Genomic DNA, 15543 nt, shown 5'->3' with positions numbered 1-15543 from the left:
ACATGAAATTTCAAGAATTTCATGTCTAAGAGGAGGTGGAGCAACCTCAACGGCGTCATGTCTACACCCGGGGTAAAAAAAAAACAAACAAAAAAACAGAAGATTTAGTGTCGCATTCTCCACCCATTCCTGGCCTCCTCCCGCAGGTCGTGTCTGTGTTTCCCACTGACTTTAATGAATTCACGGATCTAGCTGACGGTGATGACATGCGGCGTCTGTAGATAACGGAAATGAGGCAAACTAAGAAAAGATAATTCAAGGGAACACGTCAGTTATCTGAATTCAGCTCGTCACGATTATCTTTCACTCCATATCCCCAACAATCGTTGCTCTGCTGGAGTGTTACAGTGATTGTATTTCTTCTCCAAGTCCTACAAGTTGTTGGATGCGGATTCGGGATTCCGAGATGCGATGCGGGGAATGCACGTGGTAGGTTGAACTATTGTCTACCTCAGACATCGCTCGACTTTTTGCAACTAATGTAGATAAGCTACTTCGGAGGTTTGTCGTAATTGTCATTTGTTTACGGACAGCGTGTTGTTTGTGTGTCGGTTGCTAGGCTTGAACTCACTACACCCACTTTTGGATAAGTGTGGGAAGGGAGCGGGGTTGTGTGTTTGTATGTGTTCATTATCCAACAGTACCAGACTTTTTTCTCTTTAATTCAATCTTTAAATCATTCAGCATAATCAAAACACACACACGTCTCGTAAAAAGAGAGAATATCATTTCCAGAGCGGAAAGAATCCAGACAAGCGTGTATTATCTGCCCTTGTCCCTCTTCGTCTTTCTGCCTTTTGCTATCCTCCCAACTCCTTCTTCCATAAATGTCAGTTGATTAACAAACAAGTTCTGCCAAAGTGTGGCTACGGACGAGTCCTTCAGTTCCTGAACAATTTACACGGACCCAGCAACAAGGCGGACGACTCACAGGATTGCTATACCGATGCTGAGCAGCACTCACTGTTGCGGTTTAAATGGCGGTCAAGATGGCTCCAGCTCCAGACGTGAGAACGAGGCGCAGACCTCGTGCACAATACCATCTTCAGTGCATTGGCTTTTTCTTCGTTTTTGTCTTCGTAAAGCCAGCCGTGTATGGTAAGAGGTGAAATGAGTTTCTCCCTCGCACTTCCTCCTTCACACACACACGATAGCTGTACATTCATTCATCTGAGTGTCGACATGGCGTGTCCTTATTCCAAATACCTGAGATAGAGATTACGATGGAGTGAGGGAGATACAGGAGACATAAAAGAGAGAACGACTAAGACTGTTTCTAACTACACTCATAAGACTTTCTAAACACAAAACATTTGAATACTTCAGTCACTTCAACTCATTCTCGTCTCCAATTGTAATTTAGAGAATATTTGTTTCTCTGGCATTGATAATTTCAATTACATCCCGTTCAGAAGAAAAGACAAGTGCGTTTCCATCGTGGCCTCGACTGTTTGTGTCCACAGCGTCGTGCAGACCAGGTTACTATGGCAACAAGTGCGTCCTGCGATGTAACTGTCTCGACGTCAATGAGAACTGCGACCCCGACGGCTTCTGCAGCAGTGGTTGTCGTGCCGGCTACACTGGCAGCGACTGCATGGAGAGTGAATACCCTTGTTTTCCTTATTTATTAATTAATTAATTAGCTGCCCACCTGTTCAGCACTGATCTGTGTCTGTGTCGGTCGACTGGTGGACCTGTTGCACGAGCACCTCATGCTGCTGTGTGACTCGTCTCCCTTGTCGGTCTGTCCAGGGGTCGTGTTCATGAAGCATGTCCCCCTGAGTAAATTTACAATTTTCTCCAGGTTTTTGCACACTGTCAGCGTGTTTGTATAATAATACTTGCCCTCTCATTTGTACAGCAGTTCACAAACTTAGCAAGCCCTTGTCCATTGTATTGTGTGCCTTTGTGCATCCTATAAACAGGTCCCTGCATCTAAGAATTTTAATTCCTTTTCTTTCTCGCTGTTCTTTTCTTAAAGTCCTCCGCTTAGTATTTCGATGATTTACTCCTCAAACACGATCTGTGTGGCTGGTAGACTGACTGGGAGCCAACAGATGTCAGGATAGCGCTAACTGAATGGTTAGTTCTATGTGGTTGGTTAAACATTCTAGCAGATTTCAATTCGTTGGGTACCACAGTATAATGCCTGGCCACGAGTCGGGTGCCGGACCCCTGGTTTAGATGTAGCAGACCCTGTTCTGTCCAGAATGTCCGGTGAAGACGTACGGCGTGGACTGTGAGAAGAAGTGTGTGTGCGGAGACGACTGTCCGTGCGACCCCGTCACGGGTGCCTGCATCTACTCGGAGTGCAAGCATCCTCAAAACTCTTCTGGTAAAGTGAACTGTCAATATACACTTGCATCTTGCACTCCAACCGAACACAGAGTTTTACCTTGCTATAACAGATGTTTGCTGTTATCAGTGTTGCTTCAAGAATGCAATAGATGGAGAGAGGGAGAGAGCCAGAAAAGTATTCCAGAGCTTTAATTTAATTATATGTTTGTGGAGGGGTGAGGGTTATTACACAGAGAATATATATAGAAGGTAAAATTATGGCATCGTACTAAACAACAAACCTTTGACCTGTGTGAGTTGGAGTGACGCCACAAAACAAAAGCTTATTGATATCACTTTTATCAACTAACGCTTGTTTACAATGTTCTTGTCATTTCTCTCATTACTTTAAAGTATTAGTGGGGTGCAGTGTTTTCTAATAATTGGGTAAAGCTCAGTTCAGGTTACTATTTCACTCAAACTTTCCTACCGTTCTCGAGATACGTGCTGACAAACATCTCCACACCCAAAAAGAGGTCAAAATCATGACGTCACGTTTGTATAAAGATAAGCTACTTAGCATAGGCACTGGAGTTTCACATTGTACACGTATCCATGTGTAATTCTGTGTCTCTATTGTTTATTTATTGCTACCCTACTAGGCCTTTAAAGTGATCAGAGCAAGATTTCTCTGTAAGTTGTGTTTTGCAGATGTCTTTTAGTATCAAACAAATATTAATTTGTTGGTGGTTTGACCGGCGTGATCTGAATGTAGTTAACAAGCTCAAAGGGTGGTATCAGCAAAATTTGCCTTTCTCTAGTCATTTTTACCTGCACTGCCTTATCAAAAATTAAAAAAAACAAACATACAGGTTCAGACACAAACATGCTCAATTGCAGATGGCTCTGACAAGACAGGTGTGTGGATAACTCTGGCTCTTCTGGGTCTAATCGTCTTCTTCGTGGCCACTGCTCTCCTTTTGAACTACCTAAGGTTAATATGTCCTATCAGATCATTACTACAAACATCAGGAGTCTCCGATGAGTATGTAACAGATTAATGCTATAAATGCTTCAGGTGAGTATGTAGCTAGTCACTATATTTCCATGCTACACTAGCCTCATATAGGGGCGTGTCTCAGGTGAGTATGAAGAAGGAATGCCTGTCATTCTGACTGCGAACCCTAAGACCCAATTCCTTCAGAAATACCTCCGGTAGTTGCTGATCTTCTCATTTTCTCAGTCTTTTCTTCCTGCCCCTTTTTCTTTGCTTTCCTGGCTTTAAAACTCTGTGATTCTTCGTCTCATGTAAAACTAAGGATATTTAACCATCAAGTCATGTACCTCAGTCATTGTGTCCAATTTTCTAGGGTTGTTCCCCTACCTCCAGCCCTCAATCTTTGCGAAAGGTAAACTCAGTCTTTCCTTTCCTCACTCTCTTGTGTGTGATGTTGTCACTGTCATCTAGCAGGAGCAACAGGGTCGGCCTCCTAAAGAAGCTAAAAGTGGACTCTTTGGAAAAGTATCGCAGATCAAAGAAAAGAAGTTCTGCTCCCGCCAAGGAGGAAACGTACGAGGAGGTCGCAGGCAAAATCTACATACCCCTAAAACAGCCCGACGACCACCCAGCTCAACATCAAGACGACTACGTTGCTAGAGATGATGGCCGCCATCCTCCTGGTCCGGAGTCAAACACTTTGATGAACACGAAGCAACCTGATCCTTGCAAGGACAACGCACATCCGGGTGACTCCATCACGGGAAACAGCTTCACAAGTACTAAAAGAGACAGCAAACGAAATGTGCTGTACGTTCCGAAAGCATCGGTGGTTAGAGAGACAGTGCATAATCAGCCCGTATATGAGAACGTCGCTGAGGTCAAAGGTCGTCGGTTTAAATCGTCCGATTCTCCGGAGCTCGCGGAGGACGGCAGCGACAGCGCGACTACGTTTCAGATGGAAGCTGTCTTCCCCAGCCAGGATGCAGTAGCAAGCTTACCCCAAACAAATATGTTTGCCAGTGGACCACCGCTCATCTGCGGTCAAAGGTCAAAGGTTATTCACAGCATCGGGGTTGCGTAGTCCAGAAATAAACGCTCATGCAGACGTCACTAACGTAATCCACGGTCTTCGTGAAGATGGAATTTTTGCGGAACAACACCTGGAAGATTATATTCGCCTCTCACCTGCTCAGCCCGGAATGACTGAAACTCACAATGATATGCAAGTGGTGACTCCAGCATCATTATATGATACAACAGCGATTTCTTTAACAGGAATACAGTTCACAAACGTCTCTCCAACGTATCTGGAAGCAGATGAGCTTCTCCAGCAGAAGAGTAAGTTAAAACAATCTCCAAATCATTATGCAAACAGACAGAATTCCCCAAGTCAAGATACTCGTATACCAAGAAAGTCTCCTAAGTCACCAGTAGAACAATATCCCATCAAATCAAAAGATTCGACAAAAGAATGTAGTGTCAGAGATGAGGCTTTAAAAACATTCAATCCAACGTATCACTCTGAAAAAAAAGAATTTCGAGATATTCTTCAATCGTCAACTCAGTCATCTTGTGATACTCTCAAGTCAGAGAGTGACGCAGTATATCCACAGGAAGACGATATTTATGAATCCTGCATCGATACAGAATCATCGTCGGAAGGTCTTACTACTCAAAATGGTCACTTGGAACAACCAGATGCCGAAATAAAGTCACCCCCACAGCCATCGCCCAAGAGAAGGGCGCCCCTTGCTGGAGCGGAAGTGACCGAACAAACATTTTCAGTTCCGTCGCACGCCGCAAGATCCAGCAGTCCAGTGATATCCTCATCCATCAGATCGAGATCCCCTCAGCAGCGAACCATTCGCTCAAAAGCTGCTGTCACCTAAGTCTTTTGACAAATCCACGCCCCATGTACAGCAACAATCAGGGACCGTTTCATATTCCCCATCATCACCAGATATGTCAACTCAACAACAGTGGTCACCCCAAACAGATCGACTGTCGGCTAGTCTTACGAGTGACATTGGACACTGTCAGGTGAGGCTCAGATAGCCTGTCCCTTGTCAGGAAGTAAAACTTTTCCACGAAAGTCCGGGGATGAACGCGAATCAGCAATCCCTCTAACCAACACGGCCTCCACGCCCCACGTGGTCTGCCGCCCTGTGTAAGCCTTCGACGAACGTGACGGCAGACAATGAGAACGAGAGTAGCGAGGAAAAGAATTTACAGACGTCCCCCCTTTTGTGCAAGTCTAGTCAAGAAGAGTTAAAATCAACAGACGCTCATGATCCTGACATCTTGAAGACTACGAGGACGCCACTCAGAGATGGTCACGAGCGGAGGTATGAAGGAGACTACACTTGCTCCCATTTCCCCGAAAGATTTTCAGCAGATGCTACTTGGCTCCGATGCAAGAAGTCGTTCTCTCAACACTCTACGGACTTCATCACGGTCTCCTCCTCAATGTCCCTCACGCGGCCCTCAATCAACACCTCAACGCCCTCTGCACGGCCCTCATTCTCCTCAGAAACCCACAGGCATTCCTCTTATCAACACGGTCCGGATGGCACTCTTTCCCCTCGACAGTCAGCACGTGACACACCTTCCCCTCGACAGTCAGCACGTGACACACCTTCCCCTCGACAGTCAGCACGTGACACACCTTCCCCTCGACAGCCAGCACGTGACACACCTTCCCCTCGACAGCCTGTACATGGCCCTCAACATTCCCCTACTCGCATCCCGTACAGGACTGGAAGGGTAGGAGCAAAGGGAGGAAACTGGGAAGCGTTTGAACATACACATTACCACCTAATGGGAGCAAGTGCTCATCAAGTCCAACGGACTGCGGATTCCCAGTCTGTCCCAGAACCTGCAGGTGAAGAGCCGTTGGTTGTGGAGGTCAGCGAGGATCCCTCTGGCGATAGTCAACAACCCTGTGACCAAAGCCCACGCTCAGATTTACATGAACACATCAGCCACAGAAAATGTTTGAAAAACGGACAGATTTGAACAGATGACCTCTTCGAACTGTCTTGTCCTCGAAGTTCCTCATCATTGACAGTAAAAACAGGAAGTCAACACACAGAGCAGATCTTGAAACAAAAAACTGTCTCCAACAACCCGTGATTCCTCACAACGACATTGTACATGTTCTCACCTGTCGCCCCTTGATGTCCACCTGACTGTCAGTTAAAATAATTTCTGGTGTTTCACAGAAAACAAATCCGAGGTGGCATTAACAGCCTCAGCCAATAAATGCTGATGATTTCAAAATATACTAAGATGATAAGTATGGGGGTATTATGAAAACATGAAACATGATAATAATCCAATGTTTAAAAACTTGGTTTGAGAAGCAATTTTAATACAATTACTGCAATAAACAAGTTTTTTAACGAGCAGATTTTGTAGTTTGTTATTTTTGTAAAGAGGTGAGGGTGTGTTCAGTTGGTTTGGGCATCCTATAATGACTTTCACTGAGGACTCTTGTACAAAAGTGTACACTTACTACTTCAGCCACTAAAGACAAGTAAACATCTAAATAAACATTTTGCTAATCTTCCTTTTATACGAAATACAATCCCGACCCGGACTAGAACCGACACAGTCTGCGACAACGTTGATGTCTTCTTCAGATCGTGCTGATCGCAAAGGGTTTGGGACCAACTTTATAAGGCAAAGAAACAAACCTTTGTTAACAGACGGAGAGGCTGTTATTTCTTTATTCCCAGAAGCAGCTCTATACAGAAGCACAATAAACAACAATACCACAACACATTTATAGTCGCCCCACCACACCCTCGTACACCCATGGTTCAGACTTGTCTATGATCGACATCCATTCGCACACAGTGGAGTTCACAAGTCGCATGGCTACAACAATGTGATGATGTTGTGAGTTTGTCATGCCTGGTCCATGTACTTTTACCACATGCTCAAATACTTTCTTGGTGTCAGGAATTGATGCCCATGTATTCCATAAGCTCATTAAAAACACAGCTTCAAACCGAGAGTTGGAATTAACTTTTCTCCACTTTGCCTTGACTCCAACATCTTGCGTCTATACCTCCATGCAGTGTTGTTGAGGTCCTTTGTATATTTGGTTTGGTTTGGTCTATGAATGTTCGTTTTGAGTCTTTGTATATTTTTCTATATTGGGTTTTGGTAAAACGAGCTGAACATACTTTTAAAGTGGGAGAACTGCGCTATAATTTATTATTATTATTATTCTCATCATCATCATCTGCACGTGATCGGAACGTTTAAGTTTCCACACAGTAAATGATTGCAAACAGAAATAGTGCTTACATTTTACTTATAAAAACCCATTTATTTCAATATACACAAACACACAAACGCGCACGCACACATACACACGAGCGCGCACATAAAAAAAGGGGAATCACACTGTATCGCTCAATTAGGTTTATACGATGCTCTCCCTTTCTATGAATGACTATTTTATATAAATATTCGTCTAGTTCACAAACGTCAGCTTTGTCTTGGCAGGAAAAAAAAGTGAGCTGTAGGCCATGAATGTCTTTCAAAACAGTCTCGGTTGTCATTGATGTGTCGCATGTTTCAGTGTGTTGTAACGGGAACCTTCTGGCGTGAAGTCCGCCAAGAGAAGAGACACAAAATTATTAAAAAGAGAATTAATGTCTAGATTTTACAATGTCAGGCCGTTTTACATTAAATCTCTTTCACATATCCAACCCGCGCAGAAAAATTTACCCTTAAACATTTTTTTTTCTGTCTGCCTCTCTCTCCTTCCAGAGCAAATGTCATCACCTAGGTAACGAGGTGAGCGGATGGTCACAGGGAAAAAAATCTGTGAATTAATAATGAGTGATGTTCAATCTGAAGTTTTTCTGCCTGTTCGCGTTAATTAGCACCAGTACAAAATACAGAACAAAGTGGAGTAACGCATCATCTCGGGAGAGAGGGAATACGGAAGTCCGTTAATCAAGGTAATAGATTGTATTTCATGTTTTGGAATCAGCTGCTATCACCTGGCAGCCTGGGTGTTGGTTGCCGTGCAGCGGCGGTGTAGGTGTGCAGGAGACGTGACGTGTACATGTACAGTCGTACCTACAGCTGCTGACAGCGGGTCTCGCTCACCTGACACTCCGACACGGCGCACAGACTGCTCGTGTATAGTTGCCGGATCTCAGGTGAGTGTGTGCTGTAAACTCGTGTGACTAGGGAGTGACTCGACAACAGCCTCGTGCTGCCGGAACTTGACCTCTCCTCTGCCGGGGACAGACAAACAGCTGCGTGACCGACACAGTGTGGTTATATAAGCTTGTTATCTAACTAACGGTGAGGCTGCAGTCTTTCTTTATTACATGTATACGTATAACTGTTGATTGTACATTCGACTCGTAGCAGATTCTCTTTGTTTTCTGTTCTCACGCCTTCTCTCGCTCACACAGCATGACACACATGCAGCAAGGGACATAACTTCTGTCAGTTCCGGTAAGGTCCTGTGCATGTTTGATAGTATATAAGTCGTTGACCTGTGTATAAGTTACATTTTTGAGGGTTGTGCGATACATGTAGAAGCTCGAGGATGATGTGACACTGACACTTTTATTCCGGAAAATGTTTTTTAGAAAGAGATAGGAAATTGCGAGGTGGCTTTGTGGAAGGATATCATGTGCGTATGTCTTGCATGTCTATCATAAAGCTTCGTTCCTAAAGAAAAAAGTATTATAATGGACCAAATAATTTAAACTACTGATGCTAATATCAACAGAAAATTTAAAAATATTATGCAGTATAGCTAATTTTGTATATTTAGCTACAAATAGTATTTTACACTAAAACATAGTTTTCATCCCTCGTTGTGTTTTACATACTTTTCGTGTAATGTGTATACATATTCTTAAATGAACTCAAAGGCCTAACAAATTAACATTTTGCATTCGTACTCTCTCTCTGTCTGTGCAAAGCACGCTTGTTTGTTTATCAAACCTCCTAATTATAGAAATGATATTAGTCAATGTTCAAGAAAAGGTTTGCCATTTAAGTGTGAAGATAATAGTGAATTATGCATCTCTGGCTTTTGTGTTCAGGGGAAAAATCTCTCATCTCGCTGCTTACTCTTCGTTTGAGTAACGGAGCCGCAGGATCGAGGAAACATGTTTGTGACTAAAGATCATCATGGTTATCTTTCACAGTAAGTCTGTTTGAAATGCTTCTAGGCATGTACAAATGTACTTTTCTAGTTTGCTTATCGCTGTTTTGACCACGACAATATTCTGTAACCAACTCATGTCCAGAGTGTTGCTCATCAAATGTCGGGTCTCTCTCATGGTGTGAGTTGAGCCGCAGAATCAAACGCTCCTAGAGTGAACAATTTTTATTTCTTTTTTGCAGGATGCCTTAAACGCCGAGTGCTAAGCTTCATTTTGCTACTTGCCTCTTTAGTAGCCATTCTCTTTAGTTTTCGCTCGGTGGTCTTCAGTCCTCACCCAAGAGTGGTGGTATCTGGGGAGGGGTATGGCTCTACCTCAAGGCCAGATATAGATACCCTGACACAGACTTTGACAGTTCGCTTGTCTGGTATGTTAGATACTTCACCTTTTATGTTCATCTACTTTAATATGTGTTACCCATCTCATCTCCTGTGTTTCGCGTCTAAACATCCTGAAATTTGTGAAAGGTCTCTAGTTTATTCCCTTATGTTCACTGTTTAGTCTTTACAGCTGCAAAAGTTTTTTTTTTTTTAAAAAAGAGAAGGAGAGAACATATCGGGAACTCTAATCATTACTCTCAGAATTTTGTGAAGTCACTATATTCAGTAACTCAGTAGCTTCAAATGAAAAGGATTGAAACCACATCAATTATAAGCAACAAGACGCTGCTGCTTGTGTAGAACGTTCAATCAAAAAACAAGATCAAATAGAATTATGTTTATACAAATAGTAATTGGATATATATATAGAGAGAGAGTGAGATGGATTTACTTAAGTACTTTGCGATAAAAACATATCTACATTTTGAGTTGTACTCCTTAAGATCTCACTCTTTTTCATTGCTATGTATGTGTGCGTGCGTGGTAAGTACTTTTATTGCAAGATTGCTAATTTCATTCTTTATTATTTATGTGGTTTTCTTCTCTGTTTTTAATATTAGAAGCAGAAATCGACAGAAAAATAGTCCCAAACATCTCCTGTGATGAGGAAAAGGATGTCCGTAAGTGCTGTTGAGCTATTTTGTCTTAGAGTGAAGGATAAGACAGTTGTGACTATATGAATAGTTGTATCATTGCTCAAACCTACTCCGGCGATGACCTGGTGTGTGCAGGTCGTCCTTGTGTCAACAGAAACTGCACGAAGAAGCTGCCCTCCTCGCCACAAGAGCGCTTGCTGCAGCTGCTGGAGAGGAAATTCCAGCTGCCCGTTGTGACGTATGGAAGTGTCATACATCGCATTGCGGACAACATCAGCCAGCAGGACTACATCTTCGTCACAGCTGCATCGTCAAACCATTTCGAGGAAAGTCGCGCGCTCTTGAAGAACCTACGCGAGAGAGTTTTTTCTCAACTGCAAAAGTACCTTTTGGTCTTCATTAATCTGGGACTTAACAACCAAGAGAAGGAGGAGGTGAGATTAGTCACGTGAAGAAAGCTTGTGTGAAGCTTGTTGCTTGGTGACACAGGCCTGCTGTTACACGTACAGACAGTTGCCCGCTGTGACAGTCTTATTGTGGCTGCCATTGATTCTTGTAAAGCATCTGTAACTGTTCCTGAGTCTTGTATTTTTTTTTTTTTTTTTTGACTGTCCGCAGCTAGCAAAGCAGGAGGACGTACACTTGGCTGATTTTCCATTTCACGACCTGCCGCCTCACATATCCACATTATGGTGCTACTCGTGGAAACCTTTGATTATACAGGTAACTCAGGGGTGACCCCATTTAACCTTTTGTTTGGTACTGAGCAGGCCTGACTAGAGGGGTGACTATATAGAGGGTCTGGTGTACCGGGCCCGCGGTAGTGAAGGGGCCCGGTCTTTTTTCTTTTTATAGAAAGGTTGAAGTAACGGACCTTTTCACTCAGGGGATTTTTTTCTATGGAGTATGTTTGGTCTATGGGTACCCATGAATGGAGGAATGATATACAAGTACTGCTGTGATATTACAGGGCAAAAGAAACAAAAAATACTGTGACTGTATTGGGATTTTTCACATTCTTGTTAACAAAACTCAACAGAATGACTTAAGTTAACTTTTCCCTTTGTCACGTTTCATATTTTCTATACAACCAATGCAAAAGAATTTTTAAATGGGTTTCTGTGAGAACTTGGATTTTTCCAGTGTGTTCCTTGATGACATGACAAGAGTTTTTGGTTTGTCTGTGCAGGCGCTGCTGCCGAAGACCAAGCTGCTGATATACATGGACAGCTCTGTGCGCTTTTTGGAGAACGCCACCGTGTCCTGGCTGTTCCAGCGGGCTGTGGAGCGTGGTCTGCAGTTCCTCAGGAACCCTCAGTCAGTATTTCTGCACACTGTAGATGCCACCTTCAACTACTACGGTGACCAGGCCTGTCAGTACCAGCCTTTCCCAGAAATACTGGCAGGTTTCGGAGTTTACCACAACGAGGACTTCGTGCGAAGGGCTGTAGTGGCGCCCTGGGCTTCCTGCGCGCTGGTGCCCTGAGTGCATGTGTCCTGTTGACCCCGGGAAATACATCAACTGCAACAACAAGAGACGCGTCAACAACGTGTGTCATAGGTTTGACCTGTCTAGCTTAACAATTCAGTTGGCCAAACTGTATCAAGATAAACTAGGGTATATCGTGTTTCCGCCGAGGGCGCTGATTGGTGTTGACCGCGGAACGTGGATCAACAAGTTCGACGAAGTGATGAAACGGTAAAATCAGCAACCGCTCGACAGCTCTCATCGGTTATTTTTCTCATACGTGTAATACATTATTATTCAATATTATATAATTCAAAACATTTTCTTGCGCGTTTTTCTATGTTTTTGTTTGTTTTGTTTGATATAGGGGTTTTTTTTCTGTTTTTTGTTTTGTTTGTTTTGTTGCTGATTAACAAGTATGACCTTAAGTCACTGTCCGTGTCTGTGTTCAGAGAAATTATTCTCTCAAGAGAGTTCACCACTGCAAAGTTATGGGTGAAGACGACTGGCGATCTGATTACGCAATACCTCCTCCTCCCCCCACTTCCCCTCTCCATTAATCTCCGAAGAAAATCTTCATTGACCGATCAATTCACAAAATTCCAATGTCTAACTCACCCTGTTACTAACATGTCATTGCTGAAGGAAGACAAAGTATATACAGTCAGGGTGCATTTTTGAGGGTGTAGGTAAAGGACAGAGAAACGTGATTAACTGCCCGTCTGGCATATATAACCTAGATATATACTTGTAAATGTTTTATGCTTTCTTTCCGTACTCTTTGCATGGATATTTTTTCAGTCAAGCCAAAACACGTTACCAGACGAGTACATTTGCTTCAATCATGAAAACTGTGAGCTGTAATTTTTTTCTGTAGCTATCAAAGGTTGCATACAAATCGGGAGATGTGACCATCCATTCGACTGACCTGCCAGTCTCAAACTAATATGTACATTTTAATCAACTTTATAACTCAGTGTGTAACCATAATGTATGCAGCCTTTGCCTGAATGTTATGGTGGACATCTGGTGATGCATTCAATAACATCGAAACAGGTGTCATGGTTTTGTTTATAAAAAGTGAACTGAACATCCAGGTCTGCTGCAGCCCCTTGCGATTCTCAGCTGTTCTCTGAGATTTACTGAATGACACTCAGAGTCCTATCAACAAGTTTTATAGTCTATCATCTGAAATCTCAAGTACTGCAACAAGTCGAGCAAAGTGAGACAAAAAAAAAAGCAATGAAGTCAAACTTGATGATTTGACGTTGTCGACAAGATGTTTAACGAAATCTTGGCACCGAGATTTATCAAATATGTATGTGATTATCATATGAACTCGAGGTATATCCGGTACCCGCTATTAAATAAGTGCATTCTGGTATTTGCTATAATGTGTTGTTTACTCTCCCACTCAAACGATCTGTAAAATATGTGACCCGAAAATGTAAGCCACATTCATGTCAAAACTGAACGGAAGGGTTTTTTGTCTTCTAAAATACGAATGTGCCTCGGGAGGACAGCCCTGGGCCTGAGGTCATGAAGCAGATTTAATTCTGGTTCATAGCTAAGCCGCTGGAGTACCCAGAAATATTCAGGAGAATACGAAAATCTCATCAAGCCTTGCAATGGTCTAAGCTCTGCAGTTTACAGAGGCAGGAATCGGAAGTGTTGTACCATTGTTGACAGATAATTCCAAGTGTCTCACCCAAACAGATGTGCCGACCCATAGAGAAGGAAATGAATTCTTCGGATCGCCACAGTTTGCCTTCCTCTCCTATGAAAGGTCGGAATCTGTCGGGGTCATCCACAAAAAAAAAAATGCACACAAACATTCGATAGTCAAACTGCAATTGAAGACCTTTCTGAGTGGTGACAGGCGATAACCGTTGGGCCACCGAACCACCCATCCAGCGGGTCAGCTTCAATCTTCATCGTGTCTATAAATTGATTTTACGTCCGTATACACAGTCGTCGGTTGTCTGCAAATAACAGAGGTTTGCTCCTATGAGCAGCTGTTATCGTAGCAAAAGCAACAGACTTTCTTGTAGCGTGCAAACAGAGACATGAGTAATAGAGGAATAAACTGCCACTAATCTTATGATTATGATCATTGCTAAATATAACTACGAAGAACAGGATATACTTACTTTCAGGTGTTGCTACATTACACAAGTCATCTGTGAAAAGCTGAAGTTATTTAAATATATCTTCACAATAGTCAGTACTAGCTGTGAATGATCTTCAAATTTTGGTAATGTGAGTGCAGAAAATCATCGATAAGGATTATTTGTAAGAGCCTTCCTGAAAATATCTATACACATTTTTCTGCTTCGTTTCCTTTATTTAGTTCTGTTTAATGCTGCTCAGCGAAAGTTTTGTCCTCTTTACTTAATGTCAGCTGCAGCTTGCAAAATTGAAGAAACATCGACTTGTGCCAAGTCCTTGAGCATTACTCCAAACAACAGTCCACACAATGCTAGTCCATCTTCAAACTCGGATCTTATTACCCGATTGCTCTGTGCGTTTTGTATTAGTCATCTTTTATCAGTCATCAGTATTAAATTGTAGCTTATCCTTCCGTCCTCTGTATATTGTCCATGTCTCGTTCTTGTCTCAAGCGCTAAGAACACGCTCCTTACTAGCGTGTATGCCCTACATAAATCTCACCTTTATTGTTCTTGTCCTTAAGTGTGTGAAGTCGTCTGCTGCCTAGACATTTATTCATCTGATAATTGTCTGAACCCCTTCAATCCTCAAACAATTAAAGTGTGGTTCAGTACTTCAAGACTGCGCAAACTTATAATATTATTCTTCGCTGCTACAGCTAAATAAATTAAGACCTTCCAAAAAAAAAATGTAACACGACCGCATTGTTTACATGCTTAATGGACTGCCTCAGACATGAAGTAGCACATTCACGCGCCAGAGCGAGCACGAACCTGTACACGTCCGTGGAGAGAGATCTTGCAGGACTTGTTGGTTAGCGGTGTAAATTGACAAAATCGAACTTAAATCAGAAATAGTTGTGTACTATACGCTGAATTTACATAAGATATTGATATTGTGGAGAAAATATTGACATCTTCTCTATAAAGACTATATATACACCTCCCACAATCTATGTATAACTCGCATCACTCAGAAGGTCTTTAAAAAATATATAAGGACGTATAGGCTGGAAGTTCTTACAGTTATAGTACAGCCTTTCATCTATCCCATGTTCGGTATGTCAGTGATACCTAGGAGAAGGGCTTACAAAAGGCTTTTATGAGGGAAGTGATAACAGCAACCCAACTGCAGACCTCAACTCCTGCAATGTACAAACGTGAGGGAAGGGAAAGAGAATGGATCAATTGCTCAACTATATAAACTTTAAATGAATAAAATTACAACTTTTTAAACAAACGATTAAGCATTTTGCCTGCAAAAGGTCCAGATGTCTGTTCAGTGTAATTTTTATACAAGATTTTTGTTGTTTTGTTGACTAGATGACAACAGCGAGCACTGACTGGAATATTTCGATTAAAAAAATTGTGGTGAGTGATCCTTACTACTGCCATAGTAGTCGCAAGTGTACTCATGATTTTAGTATTAATTTTCTTCCCTTATTCAC

General features: G+C 42.4%; 2 protein-coding genes across 5 annotated transcripts; both read left to right on the top strand.

The window, feature by feature from the left end:
• The first annotated feature begins 35 nt into the window (after positions 1 to 35).
• LOC112559705 lies at positions 36 to 6684 on the top strand. 2 transcript variants are annotated; one of them, XM_025231043.1, is made up of 6 exons: positions 36 to 429; positions 862 to 1098; positions 1464 to 1601; positions 2210 to 2335; positions 3178 to 3271; positions 3746 to 6684. In XM_025231043.1, the coding sequence occupies exons 2-6, from the start codon at positions 978 to 980 to the stop codon at positions 4356 to 4358; spliced, it is 1092 nt and encodes a 363-aa protein (XP_025086828.1). In that variant the 5' UTR covers positions 36 to 429; positions 862 to 977; the 3' UTR covers positions 4359 to 6684. The 2 variants fall into 2 exon arrangements, with proteins under 2 accessions (XP_025086828.1, XP_025086829.1); XM_025231044.1 differs by having other exon boundaries at positions 40 to 429; positions 3749 to 6684.
• A 1421-nt stretch (positions 6685 to 8105) lies between these two features.
• On the top strand, positions 8106 to 12249 carry LOC112559155. 3 transcript variants are annotated; one of them, XM_025230152.1, is made up of 7 exons: positions 8106 to 8457; positions 9361 to 9464; positions 9665 to 9850; positions 10424 to 10483; positions 10595 to 10893; positions 11078 to 11182; positions 11649 to 12249. In XM_025230152.1, the coding sequence occupies exons 2-7, from the start codon at positions 9449 to 9451 to the stop codon at positions 11943 to 11945; spliced, it is 963 nt and encodes a 320-aa protein (XP_025085937.1). In that variant the 5' UTR covers positions 8106 to 8457; positions 9361 to 9448; the 3' UTR covers positions 11946 to 12249. The 3 variants fall into 3 exon arrangements, with proteins under 3 accessions (XP_025085937.1, XP_025085935.1, XP_025085936.1); XM_025230150.1 differs by lacking the exon at positions 8106 to 8457 and adding an exon at positions 8464 to 8605; XM_025230151.1 differs by lacking the exon at positions 8106 to 8457 and adding an exon at positions 8889 to 8942.
• The last annotated feature ends 3294 nt before the right edge of the window (positions 12250 to 15543 follow it).

Source organism: Pomacea canaliculata, linkage group LG3, assembly GCF_003073045.1.
Source record: "Pomacea canaliculata isolate SZHN2017 linkage group LG3, ASM307304v1, whole genome shotgun sequence".
NCBI lineage: Eukaryota > Metazoa > Mollusca > Gastropoda > Architaenioglossa > Ampullariidae > Pomacea > Pomacea canaliculata.
The sequence above is the reverse complement of the archived record's forward strand: the minus strand, read 5'-3'. Positions and strand labels throughout refer to the sequence as shown.